The sequence below is a fragment of the Parus major genome, chromosome 3 (assembly GCF_001522545.3).
Source record: "Parus major isolate Abel chromosome 3, Parus_major1.1, whole genome shotgun sequence".
In the NCBI taxonomy this organism is placed as follows: domain Eukaryota; kingdom Metazoa; phylum Chordata; class Aves; order Passeriformes; family Paridae; genus Parus; species Parus major.
The window spans coordinates 80,733,090-80,755,684 of record NC_031770.1 but is presented as its reverse complement, the minus strand read 5'-3'; the positions used below and the strand labels follow the sequence as shown (position 1 = coordinate 80,755,684).

General features: G+C 42.4%; 1 protein-coding gene across 2 annotated transcripts; it reads left to right on the top strand.

The window, feature by feature from the left end:
- The first annotated feature begins 15,092 nt into the window (after positions 1 to 15,092).
- LOC107202581 (nuclear receptor subfamily 0 group B member 2-like) lies at positions 15,093 to 22,257 on the top strand. 2 transcript variants are annotated; one of them, XM_015623473.1, is made up of 2 exons: positions 15,093 to 15,706; positions 20,072 to 22,257. In XM_015623473.1, exons 1-2 carry the CDS (start codon positions 15,100 to 15,102, stop codon positions 20,344 to 20,346), a joined length of 882 nt encoding a protein of 293 aa, XP_015478959.1. In that variant the 5' UTR covers positions 15,093 to 15,099; the 3' UTR covers positions 20,347 to 22,257. The 2 variants fall into 2 exon arrangements, 1 of the variants encoding a protein (XP_015478959.1); XR_004496479.1 differs by lacking the exon at positions 15,093 to 15,706 and adding an exon at positions 17,151 to 18,449 and having other exon boundaries at positions 20,072 to 20,158.
- Positions 22,258 to 22,595: the final 338 nt, after the last annotated feature.

Below are 22,595 nucleotides of genomic sequence, written 5' to 3'. Positions count from 1 at the left end.
CCTTCTATGGTGAAATGACTGGATCTGGGAAGGTGGGGTGAGCAAGAGATGATGTTTCCCTTGACTTTAGCAAGACTTTTGGCACTGCCTCCCATAAAACCCTTGTAACCGAGGCAGGATATTAGGGATTGGGTGGAAGGGTGTCTGGACAGCTAGAAGAAGATGGGTGAAACACTGGCTGGATGACTGGGATCAGAGGGCAGTGGTTAATGAGTTGCACTTTACAGACCCCTGCAGTTCTCTACTTGTTGCTCGGGTGTGTCCTTTTCTACATCAGCAATAGCCTGGAGGAGGCAGTGCAATGCACCCTCGTCAGATTTGCAGGTGATTAATGCTTGAGGTCAGGGATGCTTTTCCCGGGCAGGCCAGAGGAATGGATAAACAGGAACCCCATAAAATTCTGCAGGGGCAAATGCCAAGCTGTCCTGGGCACCAGGGCAGACTGGGGCTGCTAGGGAATAGCTCTGTGGAAAGGGCCATGGTGAGCTGGGCATGTGTGTGCCCTGGATCAGCACCTTCAGTGCTTTTCCAACAGAACCTCTGCCTGCAGAGCATTTAGTTGAGGTAAATCAGCTAAACACCAAAGCTGTTAAGTTTTGCCTCTTTCCCTGTGATTCAAGTTCTCTCTAGCAGTAGCATGACTTGCCTGTGACCTCTGAGCAGTAAGTACAGCCATGATTACTGTGTGGTCTTAAAAGTTAAGGATTTTTGAAAATTATGTGACCTGGGTGTCAGGATGGTTTTGTTACCTTTCCAGCTTCTCAAGGTCTTCCCTGTCTTAAGGGTGGCTGTTGGACCCTGTGGTGCCCCTACATCTTCGTGATGTGACAAAGAGCACAGTGTATGGGAAGAACAATCATGAGGAGGAAGAAGCCACTGGTACCTTGCCACCAGTGAAGCAGCAGGTGGGAAATGGGGTATTTCACTTGTGCTGGCACTGAGAAGTGGTTGGATGTCACACTGGTAGGGGCTGATGTCAGGCAATTTGGTGTCTACTGCCAATTTCCAGAGGAAGCCCAGAAATACCATGTCTGGTGAGGGGAATCAAGCTCAAGAGCATCCAACATCTCTATTTTCAGCTTACTCCTTGGAAATACCATGAGGGTAGTGCTGTAACCAATCCCCTTTTTAATTTTTTTTCCCATAAATCAAATAATTTATTGAAAAGAGAAATTTATTTAAGTTAAAAACATTTGGTCTGGCAGTCTTAATGTTGAAGCACATTAATTCCTCTGGCATTGCAAAGAGCTCTTGTGGTGGGCAGGAGCTTTGTTTGCAGTCTGGGTTTGTGAGGCAGGGAGCAGTGCAGCACATTTCTCAGTGCTCTGCATCCACTTGAGGGCACCACAGCATTGCCGGTAGCAGGGATTTTGTTAATGCGTGGGGAGCTCTACCCTGCACTTTAAAGGAATCCTTTGGCAGGGGAAAAAAAAAGGCAACTGCATAATTTATTTAAAACCACCACCACATTGTAAGAACGTGTATTTCTGCTCTGGAATGTGGGCACTTTGCCCCAGCAAACCAGAGAACCTCTTGTGGCACACGCATTATACCAGCCCTTTCTCTGGGTGAACAGACTCAAATGGAGAAAAAACAAGGAGAAATTTAGTTCTCAGCTCTGGTGAGATACCAGCTTTTTTTGGGAGAGCCAGGGCAATGACAACTCATTTATTTGAGAAGGGTCTGTGAGCCAAAGGCAGATACTGTGCTCAGCAAGGGGAGGGGGGCTGGGCATGCAGCCCTCTGCACCCTCCCTCCAGCAGCCAAAGCCATTGCTACCACGGAGATGCTGATCCCTTTTTACATTCCATGTCCACATCCCATGCTTTCTCTCCCTTCAAGCATGCCTTTACTCCCAGGCTCTGACCTTTCCATAGGCAACCAGCCTAATGCAGTCACGTTTGTTACTGCCCTCTGCAGCATCCCCGCAGGCAGGGCACAGTCCAGCTTTGGGTGCAGCTGCATTCCCTCAGTCAGGTGAGTTCTTTTAACAATAAAGACACTTTCGTGTGGCTGAGGAAGTCTCCCCAGTATCTCACAACTCCCAAGAGAAGCAGATGCTGAACAAATCCCAGAACAAAAATGGCCTTGGTTTACCCTGCATCCCCTCAGAGATGTGGCCCCTTGTCTTGGTTGCTTGAAGGAGAGCAATGCTGGCAGTGGCTGAGAAATGGTTTCTGAATTTTCATAGAATTCTTAAAGGTCTTTAAGACTATCAAATCCAACTGGTAACCCAGCACTGCAAAGTCCACCATTAAGCCATGTCCCTAAATGCCCCCTCAGCAGGCCTGTTGAACACTTCCAGGGATGGTGATTCTACCACTTCCCTAGGCAGCTGATTCTAATGTCTGACCACCCTTTCAGTGAAGCAATTTCTCCCTAATCTAGCTCCTCAGTACAACTTAAATGCATTTCCTTTCATCTTGTTACATGGGATAAGAGACTGATCCCCACCTGACTAAAACCTTTCAAGAACCTGTAGAGTTGTAGGCTGATAAAAGGTGTCCTCCAAGCCTCCTTGTCTCCAGGCTGTATGTCCCCAGCTCCCTCGGCTGCACGTTGTAAGACTTGTGCTTAAGATCCTTCACCAGCTTGTTGCTGTTCTCTGGACTCACTCCAGCCCCTCAGTGTCCTTCTTGCAGTGAGGGGCCCAGAGCTGGACAGAGCACTCGAGGTGTGGCCTCACCAGGGCCAAGAACAGAGGGGAAGTCACTGTCCTGATCCTGCTGCTCACACCATTGCTGATACAGGCCAGGATGCCACTGGCCTTCTTGGCCAATTTGGCACACACTGGCTCATGTTCAGCTGCTGTCACCGGCACCCCCAGGTCCTTTTCCTCTGGGCAGCATTCCAGGCACTCTTCCCTCAGCCTGTAGTGCTGCAGGTGGTTGTTGTCACCCAAGTGCAGGACCTGGCATTTGGCCTTGTTGAATCTTACAGTTGGCCTTGACCCATTGATCCAGCCTGTCCAGCTGCCTCTGTAGTGCCCTTTTGGCAGAAAGGGTTGATTGAGACTCTGACTAAACCAGAAAGAACCAGTGGGTGATCTGTTCCTGCTAGGGCCAATTGTTAACACCTCAGGAGCCCTTAAACGCACTGTAAAGAGCTGCCTGGTGAAACCTCCTGAGGGCTACTTGAATTTGAGCTTACTACCTCAGAGGAATAGAAAAAAGGAGGTGTGTGCTGCTCTGGCAAGTATTGCAGGCCTTGGAGTTGTGCCCCAAAAGTGTTCCTGTTTGCATCTCAGAAGCTGGGCCACTGCAGGCTTGTCAGCACATGAATGGGCTCCCAAATGCATAAAGCTTCAGTAGGAGAGATCTGTCCTACAATGCAAGAAAGAATTGATTTAATTTGGGGCTCAGCCCAGGATCCAAAGGGCCCTGGCTGACAGGGTGCCAGGCAAATAAACAGGAAAAATGGGTTTGAGTCTCAGATCTGCCACCAGATTGTGTGAAAAACTGTGTGTCTTCTCTGAGCTTCAGCTTCAGTAGCTGCATACTGCATGCACTTCATTATCTTCACATTCAATGGCCTAAAATATAGGGGTGACATTGCTGTCTAGATTTGTTATTTATGGCCTCATTGAGAACCTTATCTTTCTCAGTGACTCATCTCTTTCAGAACTCCTCTGCAACAGATGAAATTTCACCAGATATAAAGACTTGAGGCAGGCTGGTGTTGGTCTAAAGGGTGGGAAAAATAAATGCCTCTTGTCCCTGGGTCAGCTGCTTCCTTGCCAACTGTTATCTCTCTTTCAGCTCTGTTGAATGAGGTTGGTGATCAGGCTGTGGGATTTGGGACTGTCAGTCATTCTGCTGAGCTTGTGCCAGCTGGGAGTGAGGTGCAGCCTGCACTCCCCACAGAGCCTGCAAATCAAACAACAGCTAATTTTAATGAACTGCTTAAAGAAAAAAAAACATTGATAGAAATAAATCCCTGGGTTTTCACAGTGAGAACCTAGAAGTCTCCCTGTGGCAGAGCTGTTGCACTGAGTGAGCTGTGTGAGGGTCTCCCACTGTCTCAGCCAGCTCCTGTACTGGGACTGTCTCTTGCTTCTTGAGTCAAAGTGTGGTCTGAAAGCCGAGGGCTCACCTCCATGAGTTGTTTTAGCTCTTTCCTCTGTCAGACCAGAAAACCAATTTTCTGGAAAGAAAATGGAACTACGTGCTGTGAACATTGACTCCAGCATGTTGTTCTGGACTTCATCCTTTTTAAGCAGTTTGATATAGGTGTCAGAAGAGAATCTTGTGGCATCTAAGAGATCACTATTTAACAGGCCTCTGCACAGTTCAAAAGGGCCCTGAGAATTAGGCTTGACTATACTTTTGTGGTGTATTTCTACCACCTTTGGAGGCCTTGGGCTCTTCTCCAGTTGTCTATGAACTCTACTCTCCCTTTGAGGTGCTGGGTAGTTCAGTTCTGCTTCTAAGTCTTCAGTTCCATTCTCTTCCTGCCCCATTGCTCCATCCATGCCATGAGTGTCTGCATGCCAATCCCTCTGTCTCCTGGTTTTCCTTCATATAGATCCATTAGCTTGGCAGCTTCTACTACCTTTACACCTTCCATGGTTCAACCCCAGCCAGCAGTCAAGCCCCACACAGCCACTTGCTCATTCCCCCACCCACAGGATAAGGGAGAGAATTGGAAGGTTAAAAGGGAGGAAACTCGTGGGTTGAGATAAAGACAGTTTGACAGGGAAAATAAAAGCTACACATACAAGCAAAGCAAGGAATGGATTCAGTACTTCCCCTGGGCAGGCAGGTATTCAGCAATCTCCAGGAGAGCAGGGCCCCATCACACCTGGTGGTGACTTGGGAAGAGACAAATGCCATCACTACAAATGTCCCCCTTTCCTCCTCCCCATCTTATATACTGAGCATGAAGTCATATGGTCCTGAGTATCCCTTTGATCCATTGGGGCCACCTGTCCCAGCTCCTCCAAACCTGCCAGGCACCCCCAGCCCCCCACCAGCCTGGTAGTACGAGAAGCAGAAAAGGCCTTGGCTCTGTGTAAGCCCTGCCCAGCAATAACAGAAACATCCCCACATTATCAACCCTGTGTTCAGCACAAATCCAAAACACAATCCCCTAGCAGCCACTTGAGGAAAGCTAACTCCACCCCAGCCAAAACCAGAAAAACACCTCATCTTCTCCAGTGCATGTTTTTCATTCAAGTTCTTACTTTACCACAGGTGGTCCCCTCGGCCAATATCTCTGTTGCAGTGAGGTACAGATTTCATCTCTGTGTCCACAGAGCAGTCATTGCAAATCTGTTTTGTATTTCTAGTTCTGTTTTGTACAGCAGCACTTCCCCAAATAACCATTTCAGATGGAAATACTAATCATTCAAACTTCCTGGAATATCTACATGCAGTGGAACACAAGGATGAAGGTGTAAAGGACTCTGTTAATAAATTTAAGTGAGGTTATACAGTTTACCTTTTCTCTTTTTCCCACTCTATATCTCCCATGAAGACAAATGGGGAAATCAGAGTTACTTATGTAACACTGGAGAGAAGGGCCTGCTTGTGTTTAAATACATGTATGTGTGAATTATTATTTTTTTAATAAAACAACTTTTATGTCTGCTAAGTGAACATTAAAGCACTGGTTTCACAATGTAAAGTAAAGGCAAAGCCAAAGCAGTCCAACTTGAGACTCAGTGTTGAATAATACTCACTGCACTGTGGCTTTACAGGGTAAACATGGTCATGTTAGACCAGAGATTAACGTTTTCCATTAATTTTACTTGTTCCATAAACAAGGCAGGACTGTGTTATTTTTTGCTTTTAAAGCAGCATATTAACAAGCACATGCTGCTGCTGGATCCCAATTAAAGGTTAACTGCAGTCAGCTGTCATATTGGTGGCTTATCAGTTGTTTTCTATCTGTGAAGTCAACCTGAATATAATTCTCTGTCCTTGGATTTTGCAATTACATCTGGGTAGTCTGGTTTACCTTTAAGATGGTTGGAGTAAAAATAAATAATATACTCATGAAGATGATTGTCAGATCAAAAGTCACTGGGTTCTTGCAGAGAATTAGTAAGTGTGTGGTCATCATCCTGTTTGTAGCTAATCTAGCTCTGCATTTAGGGACTCAAAAGTGTACCCGGATTTGTCCAATGATGGAGTGAGAAAATAAAATAGGAAATAGGGAATTGGAAATAGGGTGGCAGAGCAAAGCTTCACAATTCTCTACAAACAGGGAAGTATTTTCCTACCAGCACTGTTCTTGTTATGTGTACTGTCATAAACAGTACCTGCTGTGTGATACGCACACATGAGGGTATATCCCAGAAACCATCTTAGAAATAATGATATTTGTTTGTCAGAGTTAATCTGCCTTCCTTCTTTACTTTCACATTTAGAAATCTTCTGGGCTTTGAGAGCAGTAAGCAAGGATGCACCTGTAATTTGCTGGAGCTTGTTTACTTCTTGTATTCATTTGTTTTGTGGTGAATCCAAAGAAGGTCAAGGTCCAGTTGTTTTGCCTGCTCAAACATCCAGTGACAAGCAGACAAAACAGAAGGCAGGAAAGAAAGGCTTAGAAGAAAACATTTGTTTATAAAGTAAATTAATGCCCATTTTGATATATCTTCATATGTAATTGTTTCTTTTAGCAGTTTTGAATCATAGTATCAGCTCTGTGTAGCAAAGGCACATCCAAACCCAACCACTTGTGTAGTTTCTTGTAGACATCAGTGATGGCAATGCTTATTTGCAGGAAATAAATTATTTTTGTGTCAGAAAAGAAAATTAAGGGGGGAAAAAATCTTCTCACCTTCCTCTATTTTATCTTCTTTGAGATTAACACTTCCATAGTAATCTCTTGGTTCAGGCGGTGAAGTGCTAATTTCTTAATAATTAATAACAGTCAAAACAAATAATCAGTAGTAATAATTTTTTCCCAATAATTTTATTTGCTTGCCAGTTTTCTTCCCTAGTTGTTCACTTCTTCTAAATGCCTCCATCTGTTGAGATTTCTGTATCAGGATTTAATATGTAACAGAATGCACCAAGACCTCACACTTAATCTCACCCTTATCCTTATCGAAATATGCATTTTTCAGAAGGTTTGATATTCCAGAGACCTCTTCCTCTCCTGCTATAATTATTTAATGGGATTTTCTACAATCTACTGATTATTTTTCTGTTCTCTTTCTGCCTGAGGTGACATTTTGGGTCAAGATCTGTGTTTTCTGAGGCTGTATTAACAATCTGCTAATCCTCTGGGCACACTGAAACATAAACTCAAACAGAGGGTGAGGAAGGCCAGCTAATAAAACAACTGTGCTTGTTTTTTGTTTTTTTTCCAAACCATATTGCTTGCTGTGGGCACATGAATTGGGGCTGGGGGTGGTTCTTCCAAAAATAAATATTTTTAGCTGTTCTGCATGCTGTTTTAAAATAGATTCTGTATTATTTGTTTTAACTTCAGAAGTTTTTCAAGTGATGTCTTGATGTTACAAATAAAACCAGAATTACTTTTGTTTCTATTTGTTTGACTTCATTTTTGAATGGGTTTTGCTCTGGGTTTTTAGGATTTAAAATGACACTTGTAGTCACAATAAACCAAACATCCCATGTGAATAGTTACTCAAAAGAAAACGTGTGTGCAACTAAAATTTTCACAGGTTTGTTTTCTACTGGCTGTTCCATTCCTACATTTGTTCTGAAAAACAAATCTATTCTTTGTCTCAGTTTAGAGTTTATCAGCAAAGTGATGTTAGCATGGCAGCAGAGCCAAGGTGAGTGCTGCCCTTCCCAAACTCTGCTTGCAGAAGTGTGAGGGACTGGGCAGGAGCACAGAGCTCTGAAGGGGTCACCTCCTACCACAGGATGGGGCCTGGTGGGCCAGCTTAGTACAGCTTGTCCCAAAAGCCTCTCCAGACACAGAGCTGGGAACTGGACTGAGGTACCCTCCAATGTACTGTCACCTCCACACGTGTGGCTGCTGCCAGCTCTAGTCTCAAATGAGATCAATAACGAGCTGTGTCATTTGTTCACACTTCTGAACTCGTATAACATGTGATGGGCAGGGTACTTGGTGTGAGTTCAGAGTAGGAGTTCTAACATGAAACCATTTGTATAATGGGATTTGGGCATTTCCCAGGTCAGTTCTACTTCATGCTGAGCTGAGAGCTTGGTAAATCCTGGCCTGCTATGTGAATAGCTGTAAACTCTGCAAAGAGAAATCCTTCTGTCCTGTACAAAACAGAATTTCATCTCCACAACAGAAGGCATCAAATACTGACTTAGTGGAAGGAAATTCTAAAGCCTTTCCTGCTTGACCTAATGAACCAGAAGCATGTGAGGCAGGAGGAGGGAGGAAAAAGGGGCGAGGTTTGGGCCAGAATGATCTGCACTGTTGGATCTGAGCTATAAAGGGAATCAGGTCCTGGAGGTATAAATGCTTCAGGTCCATCTGAGTTTGGAAGTGACCTCCCACGACCTTATCACAGAGCTCTAACCATCCTGTCACAGGGACTGGGGAGGGTGAAAGGACTGGTGAGCACTAACCAGACACGGCAGACGCGTGTTTCTCTTGGTCTTTTGTTTCTTTGAATGCGTTCACACAAGCCTTGCAGTTAAACTGATCTGATTCATGGTTTTCAAACCTTGCCTTTCTGAGCACAAGGGCAGGACTCTAAGGTGCTCCCTTCAAGGTGGGGGATTTAGGAATCTGAGGACTCCTGAGGACAAAACTCCTCCTACACACATTTCCCTGAGTAGCTAAGGGAAGAAAAGGTCTCTTCTTAGTTTCAAAAGCTGATTTGAGAGGTGACAATGGTTGCACCTCTGAAGGAAAAATACCTTCCAGTAGCCACTGTAAGCTAGGATCAGTCACTGGCATGTAGCATGATAAAATCATGCTGGAACTGTGTGGTCTCAAAGGAGAATGTTACACACTTGACTTCTTGCCCAGTTTTATAATGTGTTTGAAATCAGTACATTGCATACATTTCAGTTTCCATTGCTCTAATGATCTGATGATTTCCTGAAACACTTTAATGGAGTTTCCACTGACCTTAAAATAATAGTGTTTTTTAAAAAAGTGGTTAAGTGCAGACTTTTATGAGACAAATGGAGCCAGACTTCTCTTTCAAAAATATGACTTTTGCAAATGTGCATGGTTCTAAAAATCTCAGAGCTGTTTTTCAGAGTGACAGAAATAACATAAATGCCAGAGTAAGCAGCAGTTGATCTTGCAACACTGAAGTTTCAATACTAAGTAATTTACTGTATACAGAAACAGGTCCAGAAGAAGGACTGAATGTCTTTTAAACTACCACTGAACAGCATGGAAGTGCCTGTGTCTTGTGGCCACCTTTGACTCAGCAACTCACATCTTCATACCACTATTTGCATTTATCCTGTCATAATCTGTTCTTATTAAATGTGCTCTGATTCCTCCTTTCTCTCCCTTCTATTTTTAACCTGTACTATTTAACATTTTCAAGTTTCAGAATCTTCTACTCTCTCATCATCCTAGTTCTTTCTACAGAGACACTGTGACTATCACTGTGCCTGGGCTTGAGCATTTGAAATCCATTTTCTTAGCCTTAATTTCACAGGACTGTTTGCTCAAAACCATACATGGTGTCTGGCAAGGTTTTCATTCTTTCTTCTTCACCCCTGCTGGACTCCATGGTTCTCAGAAAGCTGTCTCTTTCTCCAATGTATCTTGACAGCTGAGCGTCTAACATGGAGATAGAAAAAAATTAATTTACAATTTACAGTACGACTCAACATCTTTTCTTTCTCCCCAGTTTTGTCAGACCAACCTATTTGTAAAGAAATAATTGCCTAAAGGCAGGCAGACTTGTGTCTTTATTGGCCTTCATTGCTGCCAGTCAGGCAAAGGTTTAACAGATTGAGTACGCATCGTATGTAATAACAGAGAATTTTCTGGTTTTAAGTACTCTGACCTCTTAGAAAATACAGATTTTCAGATAAAACTGCTTTCTTCTTTTTCCCCAATCTAAATATACAGATATTTAAATCAAGAATTATCAGTAGAGAAGTTATCCTATGGCAAACAGTGAGAGAAGTTTGGGCATGTTAATTTTGTAACAGGGAAAATTCAGTATGTTAGTACTATATTTCTTGCAGAATAAACCTTTTGATCTTTTTGTCCCTATATATTTCAAAATAAAATGAAAGAGTTTGGGATTCAGTTTCTTGGGCCTTGCTAATCTGATCATAAATGAAATGTATAAAGGCAAGTCTGACATATCTAGTCTGCCATCTAACCTTCACTCACCAATCTGTGGTACTTACAGAGTGCTAATCACTAGATTAGGTATTTATCTTCAATGATATAAGACAGAATTCAATAAGATAAAGATAAACTTCAATATGATGGTGGGCTCTACACTACATTAAAAAGTTTATCATCTAAACCACTCTTCTCAGCAGGGGAGGAGGCTGAAGGAGGAGTTGCTTTTCAATGCCACTCTGGAGATGGCATTGCTAGCCAGGAACATTTTCTAACTGTGCTTTGCAGCATTTTTCACTTGCTGAGCAATAATAAGCAGTACATCTATCTGTATTTAAAATGACAGATGGTGCCTGTCTCAGCACTGATAGGGGTGTCTATACAAACACCATCTCCTCAGTGGGGGAGCTGGAGAAAAACGGCACAGACTTGTACAAGATCACTTCTGGTTTATTTTAGAACCTCTACATCCTAACGTGTGCCCTTATAAATAATTGCCAATTTACCCATGTAAAAATTTCAGTATGAACAAAGCAAACAATTGGTGTTGGGCAGCTTAAAAGCTATTCCTGTTTTCAGATTCATGTCCATTTCCAAATACAACTGAAACCAATCCCTTACCTGTCACCAAGGAAGAAATGTCCCAGAAGCAGCACATTTGCTACTGTGTGCAAAGTGATGAAGAAGGCTCTGACCCCATGTTCCCGCGAGACAGGTTAGAGCTATTAAAAAATCGCGGAAAGACTTTACTTATCCAGCTGGGTTTGTTTGTTTTTGCTTGTTTGGTGGGTTTTTTGTGTCTTTCCTTTCTTAAACAACATGAAGAGCCATTTTGGGTTTATATATGCGTATGTATGCAAAACAATCTATTGCTTCTTTAGATTTATAAGAAACTGAAGAGTTAATAAATATGTTCCTGTGTCATCCTGTCTTCTGCCTGAGAAGCACCGATGAGCTGTTATTTACTTTCTGTGATAATATTTTAGTCTTGTATTTGGTTATAACTCCAGATGGCACATGTTTGCCTTCACATTTGCAACAGCTGAGACATAGTCAGGCAGCGTTATATCTCTAACAAAATGTCCTTGGTTCAAAATGAACACTCCTACTTCAGCTAGTGAGCAGCACCTGCCAAAAAGTCTTTAAATCTTTTAATGCTACTCCAAGGTTTCCTGAAACAAAGAACAGGAGGACATGAGTTAAATATGATGCTTTGGATAAGTTTTTAGGGAGGGGGCTTCTCAGAACTCCTGTTTTGCATCAAGATTTGGGGCAGAAGTTCAGAGACACTTGCCTTCTATCTAACTCATATCTAACCAGAGGCAAATTTAAAACAGGCCTAGTTTCAGTGATAGACAACATTTCATGGCAAGGCAGCTGCCTCTCTATTAATTCGCTAATTTATTCAAATGGCTATCATCCAAAAGATGCTGATTTTATCAGACATAACCAACCAAAGTATTTTAAGCACATGCTTACCCTCAATCACTTGAGCTTCAAGGTAGGCTAAACATGTTTAAATTAACTGGATCCATACTTCATGTAGACTTGCTTCAGATATAAGGGTGAAATCCTACTTTACCATGGCATTCTCATAAGTTAAAGACACTGTTTCAGGACTTGTTTAAAAGTTGAGCAGGCTTCAATGTGGGCCTGGTATTTCCCAGTATCTGCCCAGCCAAAGCTGGCAGTCTGAATGGTAGCTCTTGGTTTCTCTAGCTGAGAAATTAATGCCTTTATTGCCCCAGAATGATGAAGGAAATGGAACCCTTCTAGAAAGATAATGGTTTTATTACTGCTTCCTTTTCTTAAGGCTGTTAGAGACGTCAGCTGTCCTCAAAAGTGCCAGTGATGTGGAATTCACCCAACTTCTCCCAGGAAGCATATTGTATAAAACTCCTAGATATTCCTGTTCTGAAGTCATGTGGATGTTTATAGGCCAATTAAATGCTTACAAGTGAGACCAGAGTGATAAGAGGTCACTGAATCAAGGAATATGTGAATTATATCAACCTGTTGTGACGCCAGAAAGGCTGCTGTGAATTTCCTAGGAAGGCATTTCCTTCTTACAGCCCATATGAAATAACAGCAGAGGATTCTTCTCCTCCACAAATGCATCTGCCTCCAATCTCACCTTTTAGAAAAGTAGGAGAGCTCACATCAGTGCTTGGAAATAACATAGTTACTATATACATGGTGCACATATGTATGGTCCAACATGTACATATGGACACTCTACTATAAGGACAGTGTCAGATTTCCTGTCCCATAGTTAAATTATTATTCTCTTTTAAACAACTCACTGCATCGAGTGAACTATTCTGAAGAGCAGTGCCCTCAAAACTTGAGAATATGAATGTCTGCTGATGGTACAAAATTCTTTGGAGAATTAGTATATAAATGAAAACCAGAAAAATAACACTGATGTAACTGTGTCTTATTGTTCCCAAGCCAGCATGCTAGAGAAAGCTCACATAGATAAAAATCCATGGGGATTTATCATATTTGTATTGTGTGCTTCCTTAGCATTTGAAAGTACAAAGCATTGCTGCCTTAGCATCAAGACTTAGATGCTTTATATCCAGGTGCATGTGGCTACAACCATTCTACAGGTAAGATTTAGAAAGAAATTTAAATGTTGCCTGGTTTATGAGTATAGAGCTGAATTTGGCTGCTGGTCTTCTACCTTTGAGAAAATTGGTTCATGCAGAAAGTTCATTTCAGGCAATTTTGAATCAGGATGACCAGGATCAGTTTCACCTGCAATTCAGTGTTGACTCATAATTCTAAGTAATCATTTTCTCAGGAAAGCTCATAATGCGTAATGCATCCTGGGCACTCATACTGATTCAGTGACCTTTACTCTGATTTTTGGTAAACACTCATCAAGTTACTATGTAATTATATATATATATATATATACACCAGGAATTTCTGATAGAAACATAATTTGCTCCTGCCTCGTAGATCTACAACCAAAGGAAATAAGTGATGACAAATAGAAATGGTATCCAATATCACATGTTGCTGACATCAGGATTCTGCATATGACTGATGCAGACCTCGGAAGGAAAAGAAAAGTAGGAAAAGAGCCAATTTAACCTGAAGTAGAATTTTCATAAGCACAGTTAATTGGAGCTGTGAAATAATGACATGAACTAAGAGAGTGAAATGGTTAACCATGAGATGTTGCTCTTGGAGCACAGGAGCTGGGCTGCTCAGAACTCTGCTGCCTAGATTACTGAAACATCACCATGCTCGCCAGCAGTTAGGAGACAGAACTTCTTTTCACAAGCAAACACTTTGCAAGAATGATTTTAGTGAGCTCAGTCTCTCTTTCTAGTACAGCCATTAGCCAATCAAGGTAATTCACACTGAACCTCTGATGGCAAAGGCCCAGTAACTGGAGTTCATTCCATTGAACCTCAGCCCAGCTTAAATTTTACATCATGAATAAAAAGCATGGGACTTTCTGCAGACATCCTGGGGACTTCTCTGTTGTTGTGCCATTTAATTTACAAAGCTCTTTGATATCCCAGCAATGAACAGCAACAGGGACCTGTTGAATGAATGGAGAGGTGGACAAGCAAATACCACCAGGTATTCAGTGCTGTGTGTGCCTTGGACCTCCACAGCAGTGGGCAGTAGCTGCACCTCAGCAGCATTACACTCCTAATATTCTCAACTTTTGAGCAGTCATCTCTCCCTCCATTTTCCTCTCTTCAGAAGGGGAAAATTTTGCAACATATATATCAGGAAGAGGTAAAGAAATGTAATTTTTAAATTGGCCCAGCATGGAAATAAAAAACCAACCTGGTGCAGCAAAACACAAATTTGCAGTTATGCATCTGGTAGTGGTGGTGGGGCCTTTACACACCAAAGGCTTGGAGATCTGGCAGATGAAGACCTTCAAGCTGTTGTTTTTAATGCTCAGTTTTGGTAAGACATGCTAAGATCCCAGATGGTAGGAATGCATAAACATCATGCTTGGTGAAAAAAAAACTTAGTACCTTTTCCCCTGTATAAGAGCAAGCAAGAGAGTGGAGTGTGAAGTAACAAAAATTTGAAGTATCAATGTCTTCTTATTAAGGCTGAGTTCCTTTCATTCCTGTTGCTTAGTGTTCCCTGACATTGACTGAAGAGTTCTGACAACACAATCATTCAGCTCTTGAGCTGCTACAAAAGTTCACATGTACGGTAGTATGAATTGCCATTTTTTATTCATCAGTTTTTATGAGGAAAATTTAATTACAAACCTGTCTGGAAGAAATATTCTGAAGGAGGAAACTACACTGGATGTCTTGTGTTGTTCTACATCAATGCCCTGATGCTTAGGCTGCTCAGGGTAGAGTCACCATTCCTGGAGGCACTTAAAAGCATGTAAATGTGGAACTTGAGGACATGGATTAGTGGTAGACTTGGCAGTGCTGTGTAAATGGTGGGACTTGATGATCTGAAGGGTCTTTTCCAACATAATAAATTATTTGACTCTAAGCCCTCACATTCTGTGTTTGAAATTATCATTTGTGAAATGCAAGAGAGAACACTGTCATGAGCTCCAACAGCTTACCTTTTCTAAAGTTTCTCTCAAATCTCACAGAAACATGAGGTAATTCTGAAACACAGGATTTCCATCCCCAGGACTGCCCCTGGGGTTGGCCCATGCCCACCCACTCCCCTGGGGCTACAGCAGCCCAGGGACGCCAGCAGCTTGCAGCCACGCCTCGTTCAAAACACACTGGTGCAGGTAAAGTTCAAGGTAACCTTGTGGATCAGGGTCATATCACTTTTCAGCACCTGCCCATGTGTATATAGCTGTACAGTGCCTCCCTGTGTGGCAGAAATGCCCTCCCCTGCTGCTGATGCTTAGCTGCAGACATGCTGTTTCCTGCCACAGGGAACTCTGCCTCCATGGCCGCCAAGATCCCAGCTGAGAAATCTGGGAAATGTCAGTGTGAGACACACCATTCTAAAAGCATCCTGTACCAGATCCTTAACAAAGAGCATGGAAGTGAGACCAAGTGGCGCCAGCAGTATTGCAGTCCCCACTGCTCCACAAGAAGCAAAGGCTGCCCTTGTTTGGACAGGAGAAGAGTTGTCCTGAGAACACCAGAAGCCACATGCAGAAGAGCTTCTGAAGTGCTGTTGAAGACTTCAACTTTTATTAGAAACTTGCCTTCTTTTTATCACATGCCTTGGGAGGATCAGTTTGTCCTCATACAACGGAACTGGGCCCCTCTTTTTGTCCTGGGCATGGCACAAGAAGGGGTGGATTTTGACCTGAGAGAGATCCCAGACACCAGTTTATTGAAAAAAATCCTCCTCAATCAGTCTTCAACAGCTATGAATGAACTGGGCAGCTCATCAGCAGGAGCATCTTTAGCAGAAGTTCAGAAGATGAAGAATTTATTGTGGAAATTCTGGGAACTGGACATAAGTGCAAAAGAATATGCCTATCTTAAAGGAATTATTCTTTTTAATTCTGGTAAGTCCTTCCAAAAAAGACACAAATGAATATGTGTATATGATCTAGAAAGATATTTGACATTTTTATTTATGTATAGACAAATGTTTATTTTTACTCTTTTCTATGAATATAACTAAATGTTCTCAAAAACCTATATTCCATGATTTAACAGTTTTTTCTGCCTGATGTGGTTTATTTTGGTTCTTTGGATACGTGCAGGATGTCACCCACTGTAAGCCAAAACAATCTGCATCAGACAAATTTTAAGTAGTAAAGAATTATGTATGTAACCTCAAACTGACTTCCAGTTCAGAGGTGATCCAGCAGCCTCACCCTCACATCACAGCAAAGGAGAGATGGTACATGGGCACGTGATGTGAGCTTCAGAAGTAATTTAACAAAGGCTTCCTCAGTAACATGAACACTGGAGAAGATAACCATCTGATTTTCATCAGGGAAAAGGAGGCTGTGTTGAGGTTACACAGCTTTCATGTATGTATATCCTTCATCTGTATAATTTAGTATCTTTATATTAAAAGCCTGGTACAGCAGTCACAGAGCAAACTAAGACTACTGATTGCATCCTCTCAGTTCTGATCCCAAGTTCAGGCTTTTTAGGAAGGAAGGTTGCCTCGGTCAGCACCATGGAGTGCATGAGTCATTAACAGCTGAGCTCTAAGTACACTAAAGCAAATGGAAAGACTTATTGACTCCAGCCTGCTCTGGCTCAGATCCCCGCCTCCTTCCACAGCAATCAAAGTGTTGACTGCACTGTCAGCAGTGTGCTGTACTTGGGACTGCACCAAAAGCATACTTGAATGCTTCAGTTATTCCATTATATTTCTCGTGGTGGATGGTTTATAGGCTGCTCAAAGGCTGTGTGACTTTGTATTTGTTTCCAATGGGATTCAAATTCTGATTCTTGAGGTGTAATGTCATCCAGATGCTTGGTGTTGCCTTGAGTGTCTATGCTGCAGCATCAAACCAGAGGAGCTTGTTTCAGTGCAACCTTTTTTCACAATAAAATCAGGCTAAAAGGAATCACTGGTTATATCCAGGGTGATGATAAGAGGAGAAAGGCCTCATTTGCAGCAGCTTACACAGTTTAACTAGCTGGCATTTTTATTTTCTCTGTGGGTAAAATGCAAGTTTTGCTTAAGGAGAAAGTAGCAGAAGCAGGGAGCTGCTGCTTCCCCAGGGTGCTGTATGAGAGAGCCAGCAGCCCTTGATGCTGTCTGCACATACATTCCACTGTTTCAGGAATGACACTCAGAAGTTAGGTGGGATGACCCTATTCACTGGAGTATTTCTCCATAAGCTGCAGAAGACAGCCTGGACAGCATCAGTTAAGCTTAGATTCAGTTAAGCCTCCATAAGAAACAGAGTCATCATCCAACTCTGGGCTGAAACAAGTACTCAGGTCTTATACACAGCCCAAACCACCCTTTGCTGCAAACAAATCTGTACAGTTCTTGTTTCACAACTATTACTTTTAATAGTTTTTCAACAGTTTCCACCAAACTCAGAAAATGTTTTCTACATATTTGCAAGATGTTTTCAAACTTTTTGACTTTTAGCTTGATATTTGGCAAAATGCTACTATTTTTGTGGGCCTCAGTTCTAAAAAGATTTCAGGAAGTCACCAGCAGTTACAATGGTAAACTAACTCTCTTTTGGATTATGTAGTACCTCATTACCACCCTTAATGTTTTACTTCTGTTGGGACCACCAAAACTGACCAAGACAATGGGGAAGGGCCAGGTCCAGAATGGTCCAGAGCTGGGTCCTGAGCTGGAGCTCAACAGGACATCCAGCCATGCAGCTGTAGTAGCCATCACTTGGATAAGAAGCATGACAACTCTGCAAAGGTTTGCTTGCACCCTGAGTGGTCTCTTGTGGCATGGATGTTGTGCTTACTATCATTAGAAAAATCCCTCTGGCAAGAGGGTGGCAGGCAGCATGATGGAGTGTAGGTCCTCCTATTAGAATCATAGAATGTTTGGGTTGGAAGGGACCCTAAAGATCATCTAGTCCAACCCCCCCACCATTGGGAGGGACATCCAGACCAGGTTCCATCCAGCCTGGCCTTCTGGCCAGCTTCTGGGGCATTCACAGCATCTCTGGGCAAGGTGTTCCAACACCTTACCACTCTCACAGTAAAGGATTTTTGCCTACACATCTGACCTAAGCCTACTTACCTTCTTTCAGTCCAAGGCCATTCCCCCTTCTCCAATCATTACAGGCCCCTGTAAAAAGTCACAGTCCAGCTTTCTTGTGAAGCCCTTTAGGTAGCAGAAGGCTAAGTCTTTCCAAATCCTTTTCCTCTCCAGGCTGAACAATCCCAACTCCCACAGCCTGTGTTCATAAAAGAGGTGCTCCAGCCCTCTGATCATCTTCAGGGCCCTTGTCTGGAGTCATTCCAGCAGGTCCATGTCCTTCTTATGCTGAGGACCCTAGAGCTGGAAATAGCAACAGAATCTGTGCAGCACCTCTGTGTGGGAGGCTCTGGCTGCATTACTGATTGACCATATCTGGGCCAGCAAGAACCTGCAAACGAGAAATTGCGCACCAGCCCCTGAGGAGAAACCAGCACCTTGCATCAACAGAATCCAGACTCTCCAGAACATACTGGCATTCCCCACTCTTCCCAGGGGAGCTTTGGCTGGGTGGCTTTGGAACTGTCTCAGTACCTGTGGGTGAATGGTCCAGCTGCAAGACCTTTTCTACTTGGACCCAGGCAACAAGTCAAAGGAAGGAGCAGGTAGGACTGTTCTGCCACACAGGAACAGCACTAGGCATGGTGAAAACATTTTGGTGTTTTTGACAGTTGCCTGAAGAGCAATTGGGACTGCACAGTGAAGAGATATGACCAGTGAAAAACAGTGCTGTTATTATATCAGTACTATACATATATATATTTATGTACCCAGATATATATTCAAAAACTCCATCAAGACTGTGACAGGGCTTCTGTTAAAAAGAAAGATACTCTTAAGAGCTTTACAGTTCAGCTGGAAACGTGTGTTTGACTGATTATTATTAGAACAGATCTCAGAACAAGAAGCGTTTCATTATATGTAAATTAAAACCAGTGTCTGGTTACATAGAAAAGAAGACCAAATGGGGAAATTAAGCATATTTTAAGAGGTATAAACTATTGCAACTTCATCCTGAATCCACAGAATCCTGACAATTTCTTTTCCATGAAAAATGTAACATTTGGAACCATCCTCACAGCTTGCAGCTGGTAATCCTGGAGGAGATGATGACTTTTCCAAACTTTTAATTTCTGGCTAGCCTGATTGCAGGTTTGGCTGAGGCTTCTTCTCCTCTGGCAGTGATGTTTAGGAAGAAGAGAGCTGCTGAAGGCTGACAACAGTTAGCCAGATACAGACTGAAGGAAACCCAACCAGGTTGGTTTTGCTCTGGTACAGGGCACTAGGCAAGAGTGTGAACTTCCTACACTGAAATGAATGATCCTGTGTGAAACACACCTGGTGTGAGCTATTCAGACTCTGTTCCAGGGAGGTATGGAGTCAGTCACTGTAAAATATGCCAAAGAGCATGTTCCACCCTCTGTCCAGACTGCAAGAGTGAGGGCAGGAGGCAACAGGTTGCTGAGAGCTACATGGCAAGGCAATCTCTTCAGGGGCAAAGAATGAACACAGCACTGAGTCCTTAGCGCCAAGTTCTGGCACCCACAAATGCCCTCAGTGAGCCAGCAGGTCACATGCTATGGGAGGCATGTGATTGAGGTTTGATCATGATTCCATAGGGCAAAGACCTCTCCTTCTTCAGGCACTCCTCTTGCTGAGGCACTCCTCTTGCTCTTTTCAGACTGTAATGAAAATACCTAGATAGTATGGTGAACCACAGTGCCTCAGCTTAGTCTAGTAAGCAGGGCAACAATAGAATGGAGATGGGGCTATGCTGGAAACCTACATCTTCATACTGCGAGGCTGCTCACTGCTCCAAACCATCATCTCCATCTCCTGATGTTGATAGAGCTGGAATATTTCCACTGGCCCAGACCACCATCTCAGTATCATTTAGTGTGTAGACAACACTAGAAAACTTCATCAGTACTGAGCCAAAATTACCTGCTGTTACCATTTCAAAGCTGGATTTTAAAGTATTGGGCTAGATTCCAATGTGCTTACAATACTGCTCAATGCTTATTCCAATTATGAGCTCCAATTATGAGCTCAATTCCATTGAGCTAGACATATCTTCTTTTTCCAAAAAGTATGTTTAGAAAGCATTTATTTTTTTTCTATAGAGAAAGTAGTGCTATAAGCTAGAAATCCAGACACCCATCATTACAAAGGGCACAGAACAGAAGTGTTTACTCAGGATTTGTTATTTTACTTCTTGTTTTGACAGAATGTTGTGTCCTGAGATGGCTCCCTTATGTACAATCACTGCAGCAGGAAGCTCAGAAAGCCCTGATGGAGTTTATCTCAACAATGTTCCATGGAAGCCTCGGCAGGTTTTCTTCGATTCTTCAGCTAATCATGTCCCTTCGAGACATTGATGCAGGTGCTATTGAAGAGCTCTTCTTCAGGCCCATCCCAGGAGAGGCCACCCTAAATGTACTACTTACAGAAACCCTATATATCAAGCCAGACTGGCTTGGAAAACAAATGACATCTGAGTGATAAAATATTTCATTTTGAAGAGGTCAGAGAATATTATGACCTACATAAACACATTTCAAACAAATCAGTGATGCATATTTGTAAGCCATACATGCTTCAACAATGAAGTTATTTTGTAACATTTTAAAATTGAAAGCAGAGAAAATCAAGCATTTCATGATACTGTGTCCTTTAAAAAACCCTTAGTCTACATATTTAAAGAGTGTCTAGGAGCACACTTTCCAGTTGTGATAGGTTCAACTATATTATTTCTAGTGAGCATTTTTACAGCTGTTTATACTATATGCTTTTGGCTTTAAGAAACAAGGGCAATGGTAAATTTTATTCAGTTGAAGATAGATACATAAAAGGCTGGTCAATGTTAAAATCAGTATAAATCCTTCCTTTTCCTTGACAGTCCCTAATCTCAATCCTTTTTCTGTTCCACTGATAACACTAGTCCTTGGCCCTAATTGCTGGATGGAGCTCCCCCTTAGTAAATGCTTGCTTATAGGTTCTTTTCTAAGTCTTGCAGCAAACTGTGGGCATTAAATCCCTCTCCCATTATATACCAAGTCCTTCCCTAACTAAGGAACTAAACAACATGAATCAAAAATTTGTTGACTGGACAAAAGCTGTTCAGGATTGTTTCCAGAATGGGAATAACAAAGGCTGAAAGCTACTGTGTCATGCCATAAGCAGCAGAACTAATGTAGCCCAGTTTCCTACACATTTAAGACCTTTTCCCTTTAGCCCTGCCTGTACCCTTCTATAATTACCCTCACTTCCTTCCAAATAGATGTCAGATATTCCTTGGACAGCAGAAATGCTAAAATACGGTTTCCTGCAGATGTGTACAATCTGTTCCTACATCTCTCACTGCAAGAGTTCCACGTCTCCACCTCCAAATGCACTATGGCATGCCCCAAAAATGTCTCTGTCTCCTACCCCTCTGGCTGGAGAAGAGGCAGCACGTGTTGGGGTGGGTGCCAAGTGATGTGTGTGCTGACTGCCCATCCGTCAGGATGAAAAAAGCTTATACTTTAGCTGCAACAGGGGAAGATATTTGTATCCAATTTCTGTGCCATTCCTCTCCCAATGGTTTCCATGAAACACAAAGGAACTTCTGAGTTTTTTCAGTAGTGGATCCAGCCTAGTTTTGCTTGGCAAGTGGGCTCAAATTCACCAAATGAGAACTGACAGACAGGTAGACAGACAAAGATTATGATAGCTTAGAATTCCTTAGACTGTTAAGCTAAAGTCAAAGGAAAGAGAACTTGTAAATATATATATATGTACACATGTATAATGTATATGTAAAAATGCACATCAGAGCAGATGGATGTTGAAAGGACTTCTAGAAGTCAAACAACTAAGGAAAAAAGAAGTTTAAATAATCATAAGATTTTAGTACTTATCAGTTTTGACAAAAGAACACACATTTTTCTCCCACGTTGTTAATCGAGGAGTAAATTACAAAAATAAAGGGGAAGAAGCAAACCCCAAACAAGACAAACCAACTAAGCCCTGGCTAGTAATGATCATGGAAGTAACAACCTCCACAGTAAACACAACTCACGTTCCTGTGTCTCTAAGCTAACTAAACTTTTCAGAACTGCAGATTTTTGGACTAATATTTTCCATGGAAATCCCTCAGAGTAGAAGTTTTCAGTAGCTTTTCTTTTGTTAAAATGCTTCAGTAGTACTGCCAGAGATCTGTTGGTGCAGGGTAACAGGATATTCCATGGTTAGTTGTTTGTGATGCTGAATGAAAACATTAGTTCCGGTCTGTGCTTCTTAAGATTTAAGCAAGCAGAATACATCCAAAACTGGAACTTTTACATTTGATATCTACAGTATCATTTGGTAGCAGACATACAAGTTCAAACACCTCCCAAGTCCTATAAGCTTCTACCTCTACTACAGATGCTCCACTTGCACAGCCACAGGCCAGGGTAGAAGGAGCAGGGCTCATCTGGCCTTGCATATACAGCAGCTTCTGCAATGGAAAAGGGAAGAAGGGCTATGCCCTCATCTCGGTGCTCCCACGGCTGGTTTGAAGAGTGTAGAGAGGGGAAGGAATACCCTCAGCCCAGTGGGAAGAGGGAGGAATTTTAGAAAAAGGTAAAATGTACAGAAAATATGTATAATGGAAAACAGTCATGTGGTCTTAGAGAGAGGAGCAAAAAGGCTGAACAAAAAAAAGGAGAAGAGAGAGACAGAAGCAACTTATTAATAGAGCTCATTTTTATGTGGAATCCAGCTTACCT